General features: G+C 27.8%; 2 protein-coding genes across 2 annotated transcripts in view; both read right to left on the reverse strand.

The window, feature by feature from the left end:
- Positions 1–20: 20 nt before the first annotated feature.
- Positions 21–12,431, reverse strand: LOC113387758 (protein HIRA homolog). Its single transcript, XM_026625137.1, has 17 exons — positions 12,119–12,431; positions 11,148–11,321; positions 10,745–10,918; positions 10,360–10,514; positions 10,139–10,247; positions 9,814–9,974; positions 9,320–9,506; positions 8,967–9,061; positions 8,573–8,901; positions 8,329–8,508; positions 5,054–5,222; positions 4,834–4,939; positions 4,368–4,625; positions 3,851–3,947; positions 3,639–3,773; positions 1,557–1,788; positions 21–210 (listed from the first exon to the last, which is right to left on the reverse strand). The coding sequence occupies exons 1-17, from the start codon at positions 12,153–12,155 to the stop codon at positions 88–90; spliced, it is 2,721 nt and encodes a 906-aa protein (XP_026480922.1). The 5' UTR covers positions 12,156–12,431; the 3' UTR covers positions 21–87.
- Positions 12,432–13,469: 1,038 nt separating this feature from the next.
- The window catches only part of LOC113388106 (probable sulfite oxidase, mitochondrial), a 9,946-nt gene continuing 6,941 nt past the window's right edge, over positions 13,470–16,474 (reverse strand). The window contains exons 2-6 of the mRNA XM_026625513.1: positions 15,954–16,079; positions 14,774–14,966; positions 14,362–14,562; positions 13,985–14,154; positions 13,470–13,637 (exon numbers count right to left, since the gene is read on the reverse strand). Of these exons, the coding sequence (XP_026481298.1) occupies positions 13,512–13,637; positions 13,985–14,154; positions 14,362–14,562; positions 14,774–14,966; positions 15,954–16,079 (816 nt within the window). The 3' untranslated portion in view covers positions 13,470–13,511. The remainder of the gene's footprint in view (positions 13,638–13,984; positions 14,155–14,361; positions 14,563–14,773; positions 14,967–15,953; positions 16,080–16,474) is intronic.

Below are 16,474 nucleotides of genomic sequence, written 5' to 3' on the forward strand. Positions count from 1 at the left end.
AGTACTATTTAAATATAATTAGATTAAGAATTTCATTATACAAACAAGTAATAATATTTCTTAATGAATAAATATATTTTGAAGAACTCATAACTTTTGAGCATTTATTTCATTTATCTGATCTGAATATTCTAAATATATTCTTTGCCATTTAACATGCTTCCTCAGAATTCGTAGGCAAGATTCTAATAGTACATTTTTGTCAAGTCCCTGGAAATGATAAATAATTTTGGTCAGAAATTCTTTCAACATAAAAATAATTCTAAAAATGACATGAACAAACTATTATAGTCTGTGTTTTATTTTAGAATGATTACAATTGATATCTGTTGCATTGTTGATATAAAATTATTGTAAACATGCATACGATAGTCATATTTAGGGAATGCAATACCGGAATACCGGTGTACCGAATTACCGGTAAACCGCCCGATTTTTCGGCGGTATTTTTACCGGTATTTACACAAAAAATACCGGTATTTTTGGTATTTTTACATAGGCGCTATTCGATACATAATACACTAGAGTTTAAATTTCTCGGAACAAATTTATCTTTGAATTCCATAATCGCATAAACAGCTATATCTTCAAGTGATTCTATAGGATAAACAAATGTCAAATATTATCTCAACTCGTCATTAAACCGAATATTTATTGCTTTACTAAGGGCTTCATATCATGTTACAATAAATAGAATTGGACTGATAGATAATAATGTCTGTTTCATCTTATGTAAAAATGTAACGATTTTTTAAATGACATTTGCGCTAAAATATTTTATATCATACAGATTACATCCGCATAATCTTTATTTTTTTCTAACTTTATACATAATAATTATGATAATTACTAAATATTTTTGCTTCTTATTACAATTATAAAATATTATTTTTCAATTTCATCACATTGGTTTAAATAACAATATTCAACAATTATAGTAACTTATTAATTATCTTGGCAAAGTATTCGATCTTAAATTAGTGTAGAAAATTATTTTTTTAAAATATTGGAGATTATGGTAATTTAACACATCGGATACAGACAATACAGTTTATTATAATAATGTAATATGATCTTTTATGAGTTTTTTGTCTTTCTTACTCATAAGTTTGTTTTTGGTGAAAAGTACTCAATATACTCGATAATGATAATGAATTAATTAAATTGGATATAATTTTGTTAATTATTTAAAAAAATAAACTTATTAGTTTATTTTATTGTTTAGTTGATTAATAGTTGTAGTTGTACATACCTTTTTTTATATTTGTACTAGGAACTTTCAATTTTGCTTACGTTTGTTAAGATAAAAAAAAAATCCTGTAATTTACCAGTATTCCGGTTTTAAAATGAAAAATTACCGAAATGCCGGTATTGAAATTTTCCATCGGTATTGCATTCCCTAGTCATATTTAATAAATATGAAAAATTAAGCCTATAGGGATTAATAGTAAATATGAATCCTCCCATAAAAATATAAATAAAATTAATAGCCTTAGTATTTATAAAAGCAAACAAACTTTCAGGGTATTTACTCACAAATAAAAATTTATATTTACCAATATTTCTCGTTTCGAAGTATTATTTGCATCTTTGGACATCAAAATAGATGAACCCAACAGATCATCTAGTACTCTTCTCAATGCTTGCTCAGGCCCATGAGCTCCTAAATGCTCCATAAACGCTTCTAGCCAATATCGGAAGTCATCAGCTGATTTCAAGGCCTCGCTTGCTATCAACTGTGATTCCAGAAAGCTTTGGGCTGCTGCATGCTGACGAGTATTACCAGCACTAAAAATTAAAGAAAAAGCATACTATCATAATTAATTGAAATTTTATAAATTCTCAGTATTTGTTAACTTCCTAACTTAAATTTCTATACTTAATGTTAGTTCAAAATCGCTATGTTTATATTTTTAAAAGCTGTAGCTTTTCAAGGCGGCCGGCATGTTCGGACGTCTTTTCATTTTATTATATTGGCATGAAAGTTTACAAAACTTCAGAGCATTAAGCTTTATACGGAATGGTTGCTACCCCTGGTAGAGAGGGGGTAGCGGAGTGTTTTAAAGGAACGAGTCGTTCTGTTCTAAAAGTGAAGCCGACTTAACCACATGTAAATAACCTATACGCATAAATATATTTTTCTTCATTAATACTTAATAATACATCAGTTATTGTGATTAGAACTGCAACAAATACAGAATATAAAATTAAATCAGTTTTTTAATACAGTCCACAGCGACAAAGGTTAAATAATAACCTAACAACCTGAGTGATCGAAGAAGAAGAGTTTTAGTAAATTCTTGAAATACGCACAAATAAACATTTTGGTAGGGCAAAGTAGGGCAAGTTATAGTAATCGCAAAAAAATCGAAAATAAAATTTTTTATATATCTTTACGTTTCAAAGGTTTCTGAACATTTTGGCATACCTTAGAAAAAATGGATGTATGTGTGTGTGTGTGTGTGTGTGTATGTACGTGTGTGTATGTATGTGCGGATACAAATTTTCGTCGACGATTTCGGGAACACGGATCAACCGATTTGAATAATTCAAAAAACATTCGATTCGTACTGATAAGGAGACGTGCTGATTAGTTTTTGGCGAAGGCAGGTCTAGCCGTTCCGAAGATACGGGGCAAAAAGTGCCGAAAACGGTAACTCAGGTTTTAAGAGAACGGAGCGTCCGATTTTAATAATTCAAAAAACATTTTACTTATATTGACTAGGTGAAGAACCGATCAAATTTTCATAAAGGCAGGTCTAGCGGTTTCGGAGATCTAATGAAAAAAGTAAAAAAAATGCCATTTGGCGGTCAAAAATGATCATTAGACTTATGCATATCAAATTATCAGATATTTTATAGAGATTTTAACAATAAGTATGAATTTGGTTTACATTCCTATGGGTTCCGTACCAATGTTTACGCGTTAGACGGCGACGTGGCGCTTACGCGCTTTGATATTTTGTCTTTATGCAGTTAAAGCAGTACAATTGCTTTGAAAAAAACTTTAGATCTTCCAAAATATGTCAAAATAAAAAAAAAATTTTTCAAAAAAAAAAAAAATTAAAAATTTTTTTTTCTTTTTTATATATTTTTTTTCTCAAAAAAAGTAATTTTTGGTCCAATTTATAGTTTCTTAAAAATCTTATTTTTTTGAAGTAAATTTTTTTCAAAAATGTTAATTGTTTTTTTTTAAAAAAAATTTTGGTACGGAAAGTTCCAGCAATTTGCCTTAAGGCACGATGCCTTAATTGCCTTAAGACAGAATTCCACTTACAGCTAGTTCTTGTTTTGTTTTAATTATTCAGCCCAATTTACAATCTATTATTATAATTTTAAATACTTCAGAACTGCTGTATTTTTTTGTGGTAAGTGGATTTGTGGCATCATAAAATTTATATAAGAAATGAATTGTTCAATATATCTGCAGCGATTTAAAAATGAAATAGATAAAATAATATATTTTTTGAGCCAAAATGGCATGCCATAATCAATTTTAGAATTTTAAATGCTCTAATCTATATAAGACTATAATATAAGACTATAATATAATATAAGATAACATATTAAGTAGTATCTTATATTATATAAAATATACATCTTTGTAAGCATTATTAAAAATATAATGAAAAATATACCCATATAACATGGACTTGGCAGATATTGCATGTTGTGCAATAGTCAAAGCTTGTCCCCTAGGAGGCGGAGTAGCTTTAGAGACGGACCACATTCCTATCCTCATTACAGGGTCTCGTGGATTACATAACATTATCCTATAAAGCAACAAAAAATAAATTACTTAAAGTTAGTTCTACTTCATACTATTTAATTTTGTTAAACATTAACTTACCATGTTTGTAGATCCTTACAATAAGTATATGATTTGCCATTTGAAAATGTTATGATTGGCATACCAAAATGTGTTAGAGCACAATTCAATAATGTAGCTGAAAAAATAACATACATTTTTTAAACAAGATTCCTAAATATTCACTTCAACTATATGTAAATATAGCAAATAATTTAAAAATCAATAGATCTTAATATTTTCAAATAAGCTTATATTCTTTTATCAATTATTTTTCAGTAAAAACAAAAGAAGTTGATTCAGAAGAATCAATTGTACATCTTTCAACTTCCTTTATTGAGTCTAGAGAGAAACTTTTTTTTTTTCATATGCTATGAAATATAATAAAACTTATTCAAAGACAAAACTATAGAAGTGAAGAATTTATGCAAGTTAATAGAAATACTTTCATAAATAGAATAATAAACATTACATATATGATTCTAAATTATATGATACATTCCATATCGAAATTCAATTTGATGTTTACTATGTTCTTATTATTCCAAATTTGTCATACCATCTGCTAAAAGATGTCCAAATGTTTCACGAAAAATAGCTTTTCTTTCAGATATATTCCAAACCAGAACATGAGAATTTGTTGTTAGTGCAGCTAAATAACTTGTAGGTGTTAAGACTAATCGAATACAAGGTCCTGGTAAAGATATTAATGGCAATGCAGGCTTTCCTGAGGTAGTCTCTAAACAGTGAATTACCATATCTTCACAAGCCACTGATATGAAAGAAGCTGTGCAGGCTGCATACACAATTGACGCACCTTTTATAACAACAATTTTTTTTATTAAAATCTATTTAATATATTGTATCGTACGTACTGACTTTCAACAGTGTCATTTGAATAAGTAATTTGATTAAACATTTTTTGCTAAAATTAATATAGATTTTTATATAAACCATAACTAAGTATACTTTAAGTAAACAATATTAAAAAAACATTGCTATATTTTAGCTCCCTATTGACTTACCAGTATAATACTGCCATAAGAATTTATTATCCGATAACATTGTAGAATTGTATGCTTTAATACTATGCAAATGTCCATGCTGTGTCTTTAGGAAATTGTTTGAAAACTGGAAAACAGATTTCATTTAAATGTAAATTACAAAAATTTAAATTAAATAAAACAATAAGCTTTAAAACTTTTGTATATGTTCTTCATTAAATAATCAATTATTATGTATCACCTGTATTTTATATTTTCCTGCATCCCGAACTACATTTCCAGTAAATGCTGCTAATGGTCCTGCTTGGGATATATTAGATCGAACATTATCTAATTTAGTTATTTTTTCTGGAACTGCAGGTCCAACACTTGGTAAATCTAGAGCCCTTTTTAATTTATTATCGAGAGGCCTAAAAAAGATACATTAATTTACAAGTATTAATCATTACTGAATACAAATTTAATTAGTTGCAAGCAGAATTTTGCCTTGAGAGAAGTTGTATGAATTTCCTGATACGTGTATATGATAAGCTTTGATAATCAATCAATAAAAATTGAGATTGTTTTTGGATTTTTAAAAATGACTAGACTTTTAAATTTTTTAAATCCGTCCAGCCGTTTTTGAGAAAACGTCGGCACAAGGTCAACAATCAGCTCACAACACACATATTTATCAAATTTGGTTTCATTTGATTTAGAATAACGTGAAAAATAAAGAAAACATAATTAGCAAATCAGATGTTTGGCAAAAACAAACTTCTCCTTCGGAGGTTAAAAATTTGTAGACAGGATACTAGTTAATAAATAAGCTTGAAAATATCATAAATCAGGTTTTAAATAAAATATTTGTCTAGCACCTATGGAGATTGAAAAGAAAAAATGTTTATGTATAAAAAAATAGACTTGCTATATTCGGCAAAATACCGGATACCGAATATTCGGCATGCTCCAGAGACCGAATACCGAATATTCGGCAACTATTCGGAAGGTGCGCCTTAAATCGTTCGTAATAATGTAATTACTATCAATAGTTTATTCAAAATTTATGCCTAGACTTGTAACCACTATTCGATTACTCTTTGTTATTTAGAATATTTGGTACAATTTATATTATTCGGCCGAATACCAAATACTTGAATACCATATGTGATTAAGAAATAAATGTTAACATCATGAAAAAAGCGATTCTTTACATATTGTATGAATGTGTTTTCAATTATTTCTTTCATGAATATTTAATTTTTTTTTTATTACCACAATATTATTTTTCATATATTGGGAAGGCTAATTATAATGAAATAAAAATAAACTGATCAAAAATATTGTTTGTATATTTTGCAATAAAGGGCCGATAATACAGCTCTTCATTTGAAAATGCTTAGATTGAATTTAATGAATGACTTTATTGTATAATAAATAATATAGATACAAATAATGTGTGAAACCATTGAATGAATCATATTAGATATTATAAACATGTGACAATAAAGTATCTTGTGATTCAGTAAAAAGCTTTTCACGTGTTGAATTCTAATCTCAAAAGTCGATCAAGTTTAAATTATTCTATATACAATAACAGAATCTTCATATGTTCATATTATATTATGTAAACTAAATACTTCCAAATACAGATCCATCGCGAGCTCTTTATCGCATAAAATATAATACACCAACAATGCTATCGCTGAGCGGCAGCGGCGCCTTCGATTTTACTATTCGGTATTCGACCAAACATTAAAAAAGATGCCGCATATGCCGAATACCGAATAGTAACCGAATATTCGGTGCAAGCCTACTTTATTGTAGATCTATGTGTGTAACCATTGAATGATATTTATTAATATGAAATGAATTAAAATTGTTAATATGAATTAAATAGCATAAACATGTAACATTCTTTGAAGATTGAGAAAAAAGTTCTTCATGTTGTCATTTATAATCTCAAAGGTCGATAAAGTTTAAATATTATATATATATATATATATATATACAGGTCCGGATTTAGAAATTTGGCGCCCCGGGGCACTGACAAAAATGCCGCCCCATCCCTGAAATTTTACGAGCTTTCGAACTTTTTTTTAAAGCAATCGCGGTGCTTCAGCTGCGAGGGACAAAATATAGAAGCGCGTAAGCGCCGCGTCGCAGTCTAACGGATAAACAATGTTACAGAACTTATATAAATATAAGCAACATTTATACTTATTATTATAATATCTTTAAAATATCTGATAATTTAATGTGCCTATGTCTTATGATCACTTTTGTCCGCCAAATGTTTCTTTCTTTATTGGATCATCGAAACCGCTAAACCTGCCCTCCACAAATTTAAGCAGTTATTCTGTAAATTTTTTTGACTGTTATTGGACGTTTTTTTCTCAAAAACTAAATTATCATTTTTGGCATTTTGGCCCGTATCTTCAAAACAGTTGGACCTGCCTTGACCAATAACTAATCAGCACGTCTCCTTATCCATAGGAATTGAATCATAAATCGGTTGATCCGTGTTCTCAAAATCGACTTGAATAATTAAAAAATATTAGATTTGTATTGATGGGGAGACGTGCTGATTAGCTTTTGGTACAGGCAATTACGAAAAATGGTAATTGAGTTTCGATATTTCTTCTCTGAAACAGCTACGCAGCGCGATTGCTTTGCAAAAAGTTCATAATTTTCGAAAAATTTCAAAACACAAAAAATGTGTTTTAGAAGTATTTTTTTTATTTTTCAATAAAATTTAAAGCTTTTTATAAAATGTAATTTTCAGTACGGCATGTTTCAGTAATTTGTCTTAAGGCACAATGCCATGAGTCACTAGTTTAAATTTTTTTTTTTGACGCTATAAGCTTGGAAGTGCACAAATACGTCATTTTAAGAGGGCTCGAGAACTAAAGAACATATTTTTCTTGAACTTTCGGCTTGTTAACGGATCTCTATATTAGCCAAATTGCCAAAATGGATAACATATTACCAATTTGATAATTTACGTTCGGAGAGGGAGGCAAGGCAAATTAATAAATTTTAGATATCATTTATTTCAACCCAAATTCTGCATTGAAATCGTATTATGTTTTGTTAATTATATTTCTTGAAATAAAAAATGTTGTTAAAAAAAGTTGATTATATTGTATAGAATTTTTTTCTCACTGTCCAAATTTTGCCGCCCCCCAAAATTTGCCCTGGGTAGTAGCCCCGATTGCCCCTACTGTAAATCCAGCACTGTATATATATATATATATATATATATTATAGCAAAACCATTTCTTCATAATCTATTATGTAAAATGAACACTTCCAAATACAGATCTGTCCTGAGCTTTTTATCGGATAAAAGATAAAACACCAACGATGCTGTCGCTTAGCGGCGCCTTTGATTTTAACTATTTTGTATTCGGCCGAATATCAAAGAAGACGCCAAATATGCCGAATACTGAATAGTAACCGAATTTTCGGTGCAAGCCAAATAAAAGTCCATTTATTATGTATAAAATATTTAGATTATCAAAATATTGTACTTACGATTCATCTACAGTTTTATTATTATCTATAATCCTATTAGATGCAACATTTGACTTAGGAAGAGTGACTTGATTACACATGGTAACAGAGGGTTTAACCATAGAATTTGTGATACTAGCTGCTTTACTGTTTGACATGACTGCACTGCTTGGAAAACTAGTTCCATTTTGTAAACTATTTCTATAATTGATAAAATGATTTTTAAAACATGAGAAAATTCTATATATTTAAAAAAAAAACTTACGATTCTACATTTGCTGGGATAAACATGGGAGTAATTCTACGTTTGCCATCAGATGTTCTCGTTTCAATCTGTTTGTTTATTGGTTTTGGTGCAGTAGGTGGAGGTTGTGATTTATTGATTATGGTTTCTTGTTCAACACTAACATTTAAACTTTGGTCTTTAATCGATACTTCATTAGATACTATTCTTGTTTCTTCAACACCATTTACTTGATTTGGCACTGGTTTGATGGTTTCATCCAATAAATCACAACTTTCCAGAATTGTGCGATTTCCAGAATCATTTATGTTTTCAGCTGACTGTCCATAAAGTCTTTCATATAATGCATTCTATGAAAATGATAAGAATATAAGAATAAGTAAAAAATAACTTGCTAAAAAACAATGTTAAAAACCTTTTCTGCACTCGTCAACAGTCGACCCATTTCTTCACTTTTAAAATGCAAGCATGCTACACTGCCATCCCAACTACAAGCTAATAAAGACAATCCTACAAGAGATTAACAAATTCATTAATAAATTAAATAAAATTTAAAATAAAGATGAATGATACAATATTTATGGAAAACTTTATAAATCTACTTGATCATTAAATTAATTACAAAAAATACAATTGTACATTCTCTTTAATAACATTTTCACTTTCATTTTCACTTAAAAAACAAGTTGTAATATAGAATTTAATTAACCACTGATCATTTTCTAATAATCACTGAGTATGTTTATCAAAAATAAATTAAGAATTCACCATCAGCACTCCATGAAAGATCCATTACACTCTTTGTGAATAAATCATGTATTGCAAATAATGGTCTGTGATCTGAAGTGCACCAAACAGATAATGCACAATCTCGTGATCCCATAGCAAGACAGCAATATTTGACAGGCCGGGCTCCAGGCCTAGCGCCTCGTTCCATTATATTATTGTTGAATCTCTGTGAGAAAAATTGTGTATTTATTTCCTGTATTGTTAAAACTAGAAAATAACATTAGAATAACAAATTGAAAGCTTCTCATATCACCTGATATATAAAATCAAACCATTATCATACACTTTTTTAGTTTTAATTATTTTTAGAACTCTTTTGTTGAAAAAAAGTTAGAACTAAAGAAGAAATGTAGAAACTTAAAATATTTTCTTTTTATAACTGCATTAATTCTCTATTAAATTTTATCAATATCACAAAAAGTGTGATTGTTAGAGAAAGGTGTGTGTTGAGCTGTATTCAAATATTCACTTACAACACATGTTACAGCTTTTCTGTGGCCAACAAAATCTTTGTCACTGCTCCATCCATCTCGTTCAATTATTTGGGCTGTTGGACCTCTGCCATTCATGGCATGAGCTGAAACCAAGTACTGACCATCTGGTGACCAGGAAAGACGCAAAACATGAGTAGTACCTAAAATATATACATGGATTAAAACATAAAAATAATAAATAAAATTATTATGGTATTTTGAAGTAAATGCAATTAATTTTAAATAAATTATAAAATTAATATAAACAGAATTAAAGTTTGAATATTAACTAATACTTTATAATAATGTATATAAAAGGAAATACCTCCACATTTAGCAAAAGGTTCCGTAATAACAGCTTCTTGCATCCAATCTGACGTACGCCAAACTCTAACACTCTTATCATCAGATTGTGAAGCTAAATATTTACCAACCTAAAATTTAGCATTCATTTATTGAATTATCGAGTTTATTATAAATTTTCAAAATAAATATAAATTATAATATATAACAATCAAATATAATTAATGTAAGTTTCATACTTACAGGGTCCCAAACCACACCTTTCACCATTCCCGTATGCCCACTAAGTTGTTCTTTTACAGTAAAAGTTGTAGTATCCCAAATAATTATTGTATTATCAACACTGCAACTCATTAGCCACCGATCTCCTGGTGACCATGACAAATCCAAAATATCACCTGGAAAAATTGTAAAATGATTTAATTTAATTTATTTATTAATAAAACAAGATTATAACATTCAAAGTCTAAAAATTAAACACTATAACTAACAGAAAACTCAGTAATTAATTCAATTTTTTGAAAAATATTGACCTATTACTTTTACATTTATGCATAATACGAGTCAATTAAAAAAAAAAAAAATTAATTATATAGTAAATATAAGTGAATTTACTAGCTTTAATTACCTTGATGAATTTGTAAAGTAGCTGAACATTTCCAATTTTCCTTATTAACAACCTTGCTACCAAAAACAGTTCCGCCTGTTCCTGCTCCTTTCTTCCATATCTTGATCAGTTTGTCATCTCCCGCTGATGCTAACATTGTTCCACTCCAACTCCATCGTACACAATTTACACAAGCTTTAAAAATATAATTATACATGCAAAATATTATTACATAAATATTTTGCTATGTACTATTAAATTAAAAACAATACAATAAAAATATTTATACAATACTAACAACTTTTTTCTTAAAAAAATTGTTATTGTAAATAAAAAGATATTTGCTATAATTGCCAGATTATTTTTAATATGTAAATATACAAAAAGGAATTCATAATTGAATATAATGTTCACTTGTTATTACCTGAGTGCTGATCTATTAAACATAATATTTTTGGAACATTGGGATCATTTTCAGCATCGAGTGAGACTAAGGGGGCCCAATTCCAGATGACCACTCTTCCAGAATCTCCCCCCTGGCCTCCTGTTGCAAGTTTATTTCCAGAAGGATGAACATCAATTGAAAATATTGGTTTACCTAAAAACAATTAAGTTATAATTCAAAGTTGAGAATTATAATGCGTTTTATATGTACACATGTATCTTTAATATTTTTGTTATTTTAATGATTATGAAAACTAATTGCTTATATAACATAAAAAACATTCCCAGAGAACCATCCTCAAAATCATTTAAAATTATGTGGGGTGCTCTAAAAAAATAAACGTCATTTTCATACAGTTTATGATTAAAAGAAGAATTAAAATAAAATCAAAATGATTTTAATTACTACTTGGTATTATAAGTTAGCAACAATATTGCAAAGAGATTGGTAAAAAAACAATTTGAAAAAATGTATTTAATTGTTGATAAATTATGCATTGCACTTTCTAGTAAATATGATGATAAAATGAATAATTTCTAATAATATTGCAAACATTCTCAGCTATAGTTTATTACATATTGCTATAAGGCAAAAATAGGAATTAATTTTTTTTATAAATTTCTTTGTTAACTCTTGAAACTTGATATAATGATTTTAAATATTAAAATTTAAATTAATTATTTTAAATTTTATTAAATTTTAGTATTATGGCATACTATATCATTAAAATAATCAATGCATTTACAGAAAAAGGCAATATTTGTAGTTAGAAATACGTTGACACCTAGTTAAAAAAGTTAACCTTACATTTTCGTACAAACAAAATTTAATTTTATATTCCTATATAAAAATTGGTATCGCACAAATAATATTTATATTACTACCAAAATATTACCGCAATAAATATAATATAATATTATAAACATTTATTTAACAAATGCAACGCTTACCTTCATGGTGTATCCAACTTGGTTTTATCAGCCTCATTAATTAACTTTTAATAAAGTTAATTTTTATAACAAAGCTACATACACAATCTATAAAAACTAATCGAATTATTAATTTGAAATCAATAATGTTTTAACTGAATTTTCACCATATCACAACTGTAGCTTGTTGGTCATCGTACTTGCAAAAAGGTTGTACCATTATTACCTGAGCGGTATCAAATTTTACAATATTTGTAAGTGCTAACAATTCGCTATAGGTCTATAGTAATAGTAATAGTTGTCGGGTAATTATTAACATACTATAAGAATTCTACATAATGAATCGACGCAAATAACTTGCACGAAAATTTTAAATCAATGTAAAATTTGTGTATCTTAACCAAAATAAATCACTTTAAAAATCATTTTTATTTAATTTATAATACATGCGACAACAAAAATGTTTGGATTTTCATAGGACGTTAACAAAGCGACTTAAGATGGCGTAGAGATAGCTAGCAAAATAATTTAATATATTATCTAAGGTTGGCACCGTTCGCAAGTTGCTAGTTACTTTATCGACATTTACAATTCATATGTCAAAATGTACTAAAAGTATTGTTTACTTTAAAATATATTACTAAAAATTAATTAAACGTGGAGAAATGGGGGTCTACACAATAATATAGAACATTAATGAGTGATTCAGTTTGTTGTTTTTGGCAATCGAATATAATTTTATATATTGAAAACTATTGAAAATTAAAACATATTAGAAAAACAAAACGTTAAAAAATCAGCTTTTATTTTTTAGAAATGTGATTATGGTTTGCAAAAGGAGTTCTTTTATATATTAATAAATAATTATTTACAAGTAACCTGCTTTCGATCGGCTTTGATAATTGTAATAACTCTGGTTAAAAGAGCATAACAATTTATATTGTAGCAAAAATTGCACAAAAGTCAGTAACTCTAATTTCAATAAAGATATTAATTAATTAATTCTTAACCAAATCAGAAATTAAAACAGAAAAGGCATAATAAATAAATAAAATATATACTTTTATTTGCAATGATTCATAAATAATTTATAATTTTACATAAATATTTAATATTTTTATTATAATCATTTATCAAGGCAATTTTTTGAACATGCAAATATATATCTTTCCTTACACATATTTAAAACTATTCAGATCACTAATAACAATTAATATTATAAATTACAACCATTTTATAGTCAATTTGCACTTAGTGCTTACATAAATTAATAACAGATGCACTTAATGCTTATAAAAACTAATATTAAGAGATGCATAAACTCCTTTAAGTTTCTTCTTATACATATTCACTTATGTATTATTTTGTTGTGATGTAAATATAATTTTACTGGCAACGCCAGTTAAGTATTCCTTCACTTAATATTTATTTTCACCTTGTGATAAGCGTTACTTAGTACTCCTCTAAGGTTCCAAATATTTGCAAAACTTTCGGGCTGAACATTATAATTTGAATCAACTGCTTTAGACCACAATTCCATCTATAAAGTCAAATTAAAAATATTCGAATTTATAATAATCATTACTTTCTAGTTCATCATAAAATACCATTTCAAAACATAGTTTTTTAATTCCTATTTTATTAATTATTAAATTTTATTACTTTAAATTTATGATACCAATTAATAAAAATAGTAATGCATTTATAATAAGAATAATAAAGTATTTATTCAACCTTATTTAAGAAAATATATTTTTTTAAATAAGGTTGAAAAAATACTTTCTTTATTATTATAATAATATTGTTCTTACATGAAACAACATGACTTTATACAGTTAATATTGTAGTAATAAATCTGAACATTGTAAAAATTAATTCACTAAATACCTCTTTCACACCCTTTTGAACAGGTACTTCAGCAGTCCACAAAGTCCAACCGTAGTGTCGTGATGAAGGTTCTTTACCTTGCTCCAGTTTCGCTGTCGTCCATGTTAAACCTTGATCACCTGTTACATCTACTCGCACAATCCTTTGGCCACCTCCAGACCAAGCATATCCTAGTTAAAATATTTTTCATTATAAAAAATACTTATTACTGATTTATATTAAAAGTCAAAATAGTAATAAATTTGAGAAAATGAAATAGTATATTCTGAAGTACACTAATATATTATATTATTTATAATTAAAAAGTATACCATGATAACAAATCTGATTCAAAACTTCTTAAAAAAAAATTTTTTTAACTATTCCTTATTTTGTACCTTTAACTTTGATAAATCCATTTTCAGGTTTGACTTTTTCATTCTCCTGGGGTAGGCATATGGCAGATGTTACTGGCATTGCCTGTATAGCAGGTGACTTAGTAAAATCAACTGTATCCCAATCCGTGCTTGGACTAAAACCTTTATAATCGTTTTGTTGCCAATGGGAATCACTCTCCTCTGAGGATATGACTATTGATCCTAAATAAAAATATATCATAGTATAAAGTAACTGATAATCAATAGTAAGGAAAGAGTGCTCAATCTAGAAATAATTGGTAAAATGGAGTTAAAAGTATGTGATAACACTTATTTGCCTAGACTACACACTCAATTTAAAAAAATGGTTATTAAAAAAATTAGAATGTTTAATTTAAATGTTTTCAATTTAATAAAATAGTAATATTTATACCTAACCACTTAACATTCCTAGCACCAATTACTCCTGGTATAATAACCCTCAAGGGAAAACCATGATCTCTATTCAGAGGTTTTCCATTCATTTCATATGCAAGCAGCACATCATTTCGTGGATTCATTACATGCGATAATGGCACTGAAGCACCATAAGTTGTATTTGTAGGATCAGCATCTAATCCTATGAACTAATAAAAATAAACAACCAGTAAATAAGGATTCAAGAAAATCAATCAACTATTAAATTTGGATTTAAATTAAAGTATAAAGGCATATTTTTGCAAAATTCTATATTTTCTTAAATTATATCAATAATGTGAAATGTTCTTTTTCACATAGGTTTTCAAATATAGAAAAACATCATTGGATATATTAATATAAACATATTTTTATTACGCTGATACATTAAAGCATTGCTCCTAAAATACTAAAATTGCAACTTTCGAGTTGTTTATTTACTTTTTCACCAATTATCGAAAGGAATGGAATTTTAAAGAAATACAAAAAATGTTTATGTTTTCATTTGTTAAAAGGTTAATATTTATTAAAGAAAAAGTTTATAAATTATTAAAGTTTATAAGTTATTAAAGAAAAGTTTGGAACCATATGAAAAATGCTACTCAAATCACAAAATTCCAATGCAAACAATATAAAATTATAATGCAAACAAATTATAAAATTTTGATCATCATTGGATTAAACGACAAAACAACATATATTATTTTTATAGGCGTAGTCATACATTTATCTATGGAATGATGAAATAGATATTGGGTAAAAAAAGACAAGAAAATTTCATTAAAATACTGTTGAGGCCCTATAATAAGATTATTGTAAAAATATTACTTTTATAGGTGTAGTCATACATTTATCTATGGAATGATGAAATAGATATTGGGTAAAAAAAGACAAGAAAATTTCATTAAAATACTGTTGAGGCCCTATAATAAGATTATTGTAATAAGAGGTCTTGAAAAATATTACTTTTATAGGTGTAGTCATACATTTATCTATATGGAATGATGAAATAGATATTGGGTAAAAAAAGACAAGAAAATTTCATTAAAATACTGTTGAGGCCCTATAATAAGATTATTGTAATAAGAGGTCTTAAAAGGTCTTAGAACCTAGTGTTACTTTACAGACATCATCATATATTAAAAAAATTGACTTACCTGCACATGACTTTCTTCATCTGATTTAATACCCATGGATTCCAAAACATCAACTAATCGGGCTCCAGACCATGTGGCATTACCAACAGCTGCTGCACCCCAAGTCAAACCTCGAACATCTTTAACCTTTATTTGGAAAAATTAATAATTCGAAATATTAGAAACAGAATCTGATTTGCTAATTTTATTTTTTTCGATCTTTTGAGTCATTCTGAATCATTTGGCACCAAAATTAGAAACTGTGTGGCAATGTATTTGTGAGAAAATTACGGAAAGAAAAAATAAATAAAACTTCGCTTTCGTCGACGTTCTCTTAAAAACGGTTGCATTTTAAAGCCATTTCATGAGGCTGATAAAGACTTGCGTTGACTAGCTTAGCGATCTTGATTTTGAAAAATTTAAAAACCATTCGAAAGGTCGGTAATCGTGCTGATTAGCTTCTGGTAAAGATCGACAAACGGAAGTTAAGGTGCTCCTCACTTAATGAACGAAGGCGAATCATTCCAAACCAACTTGAACAA

This window comes from Ctenocephalides felis, unplaced genomic scaffold (genome assembly GCF_003426905.1).
Source record: "Ctenocephalides felis isolate EL2017-DRISC unplaced genomic scaffold, ASM342690v1 CF-g0.4_SCAFFOLD_03572, whole genome shotgun sequence".
Lineage (NCBI taxonomy): Eukaryota > Metazoa > Arthropoda > Insecta > Siphonaptera > Pulicidae > Ctenocephalides > Ctenocephalides felis.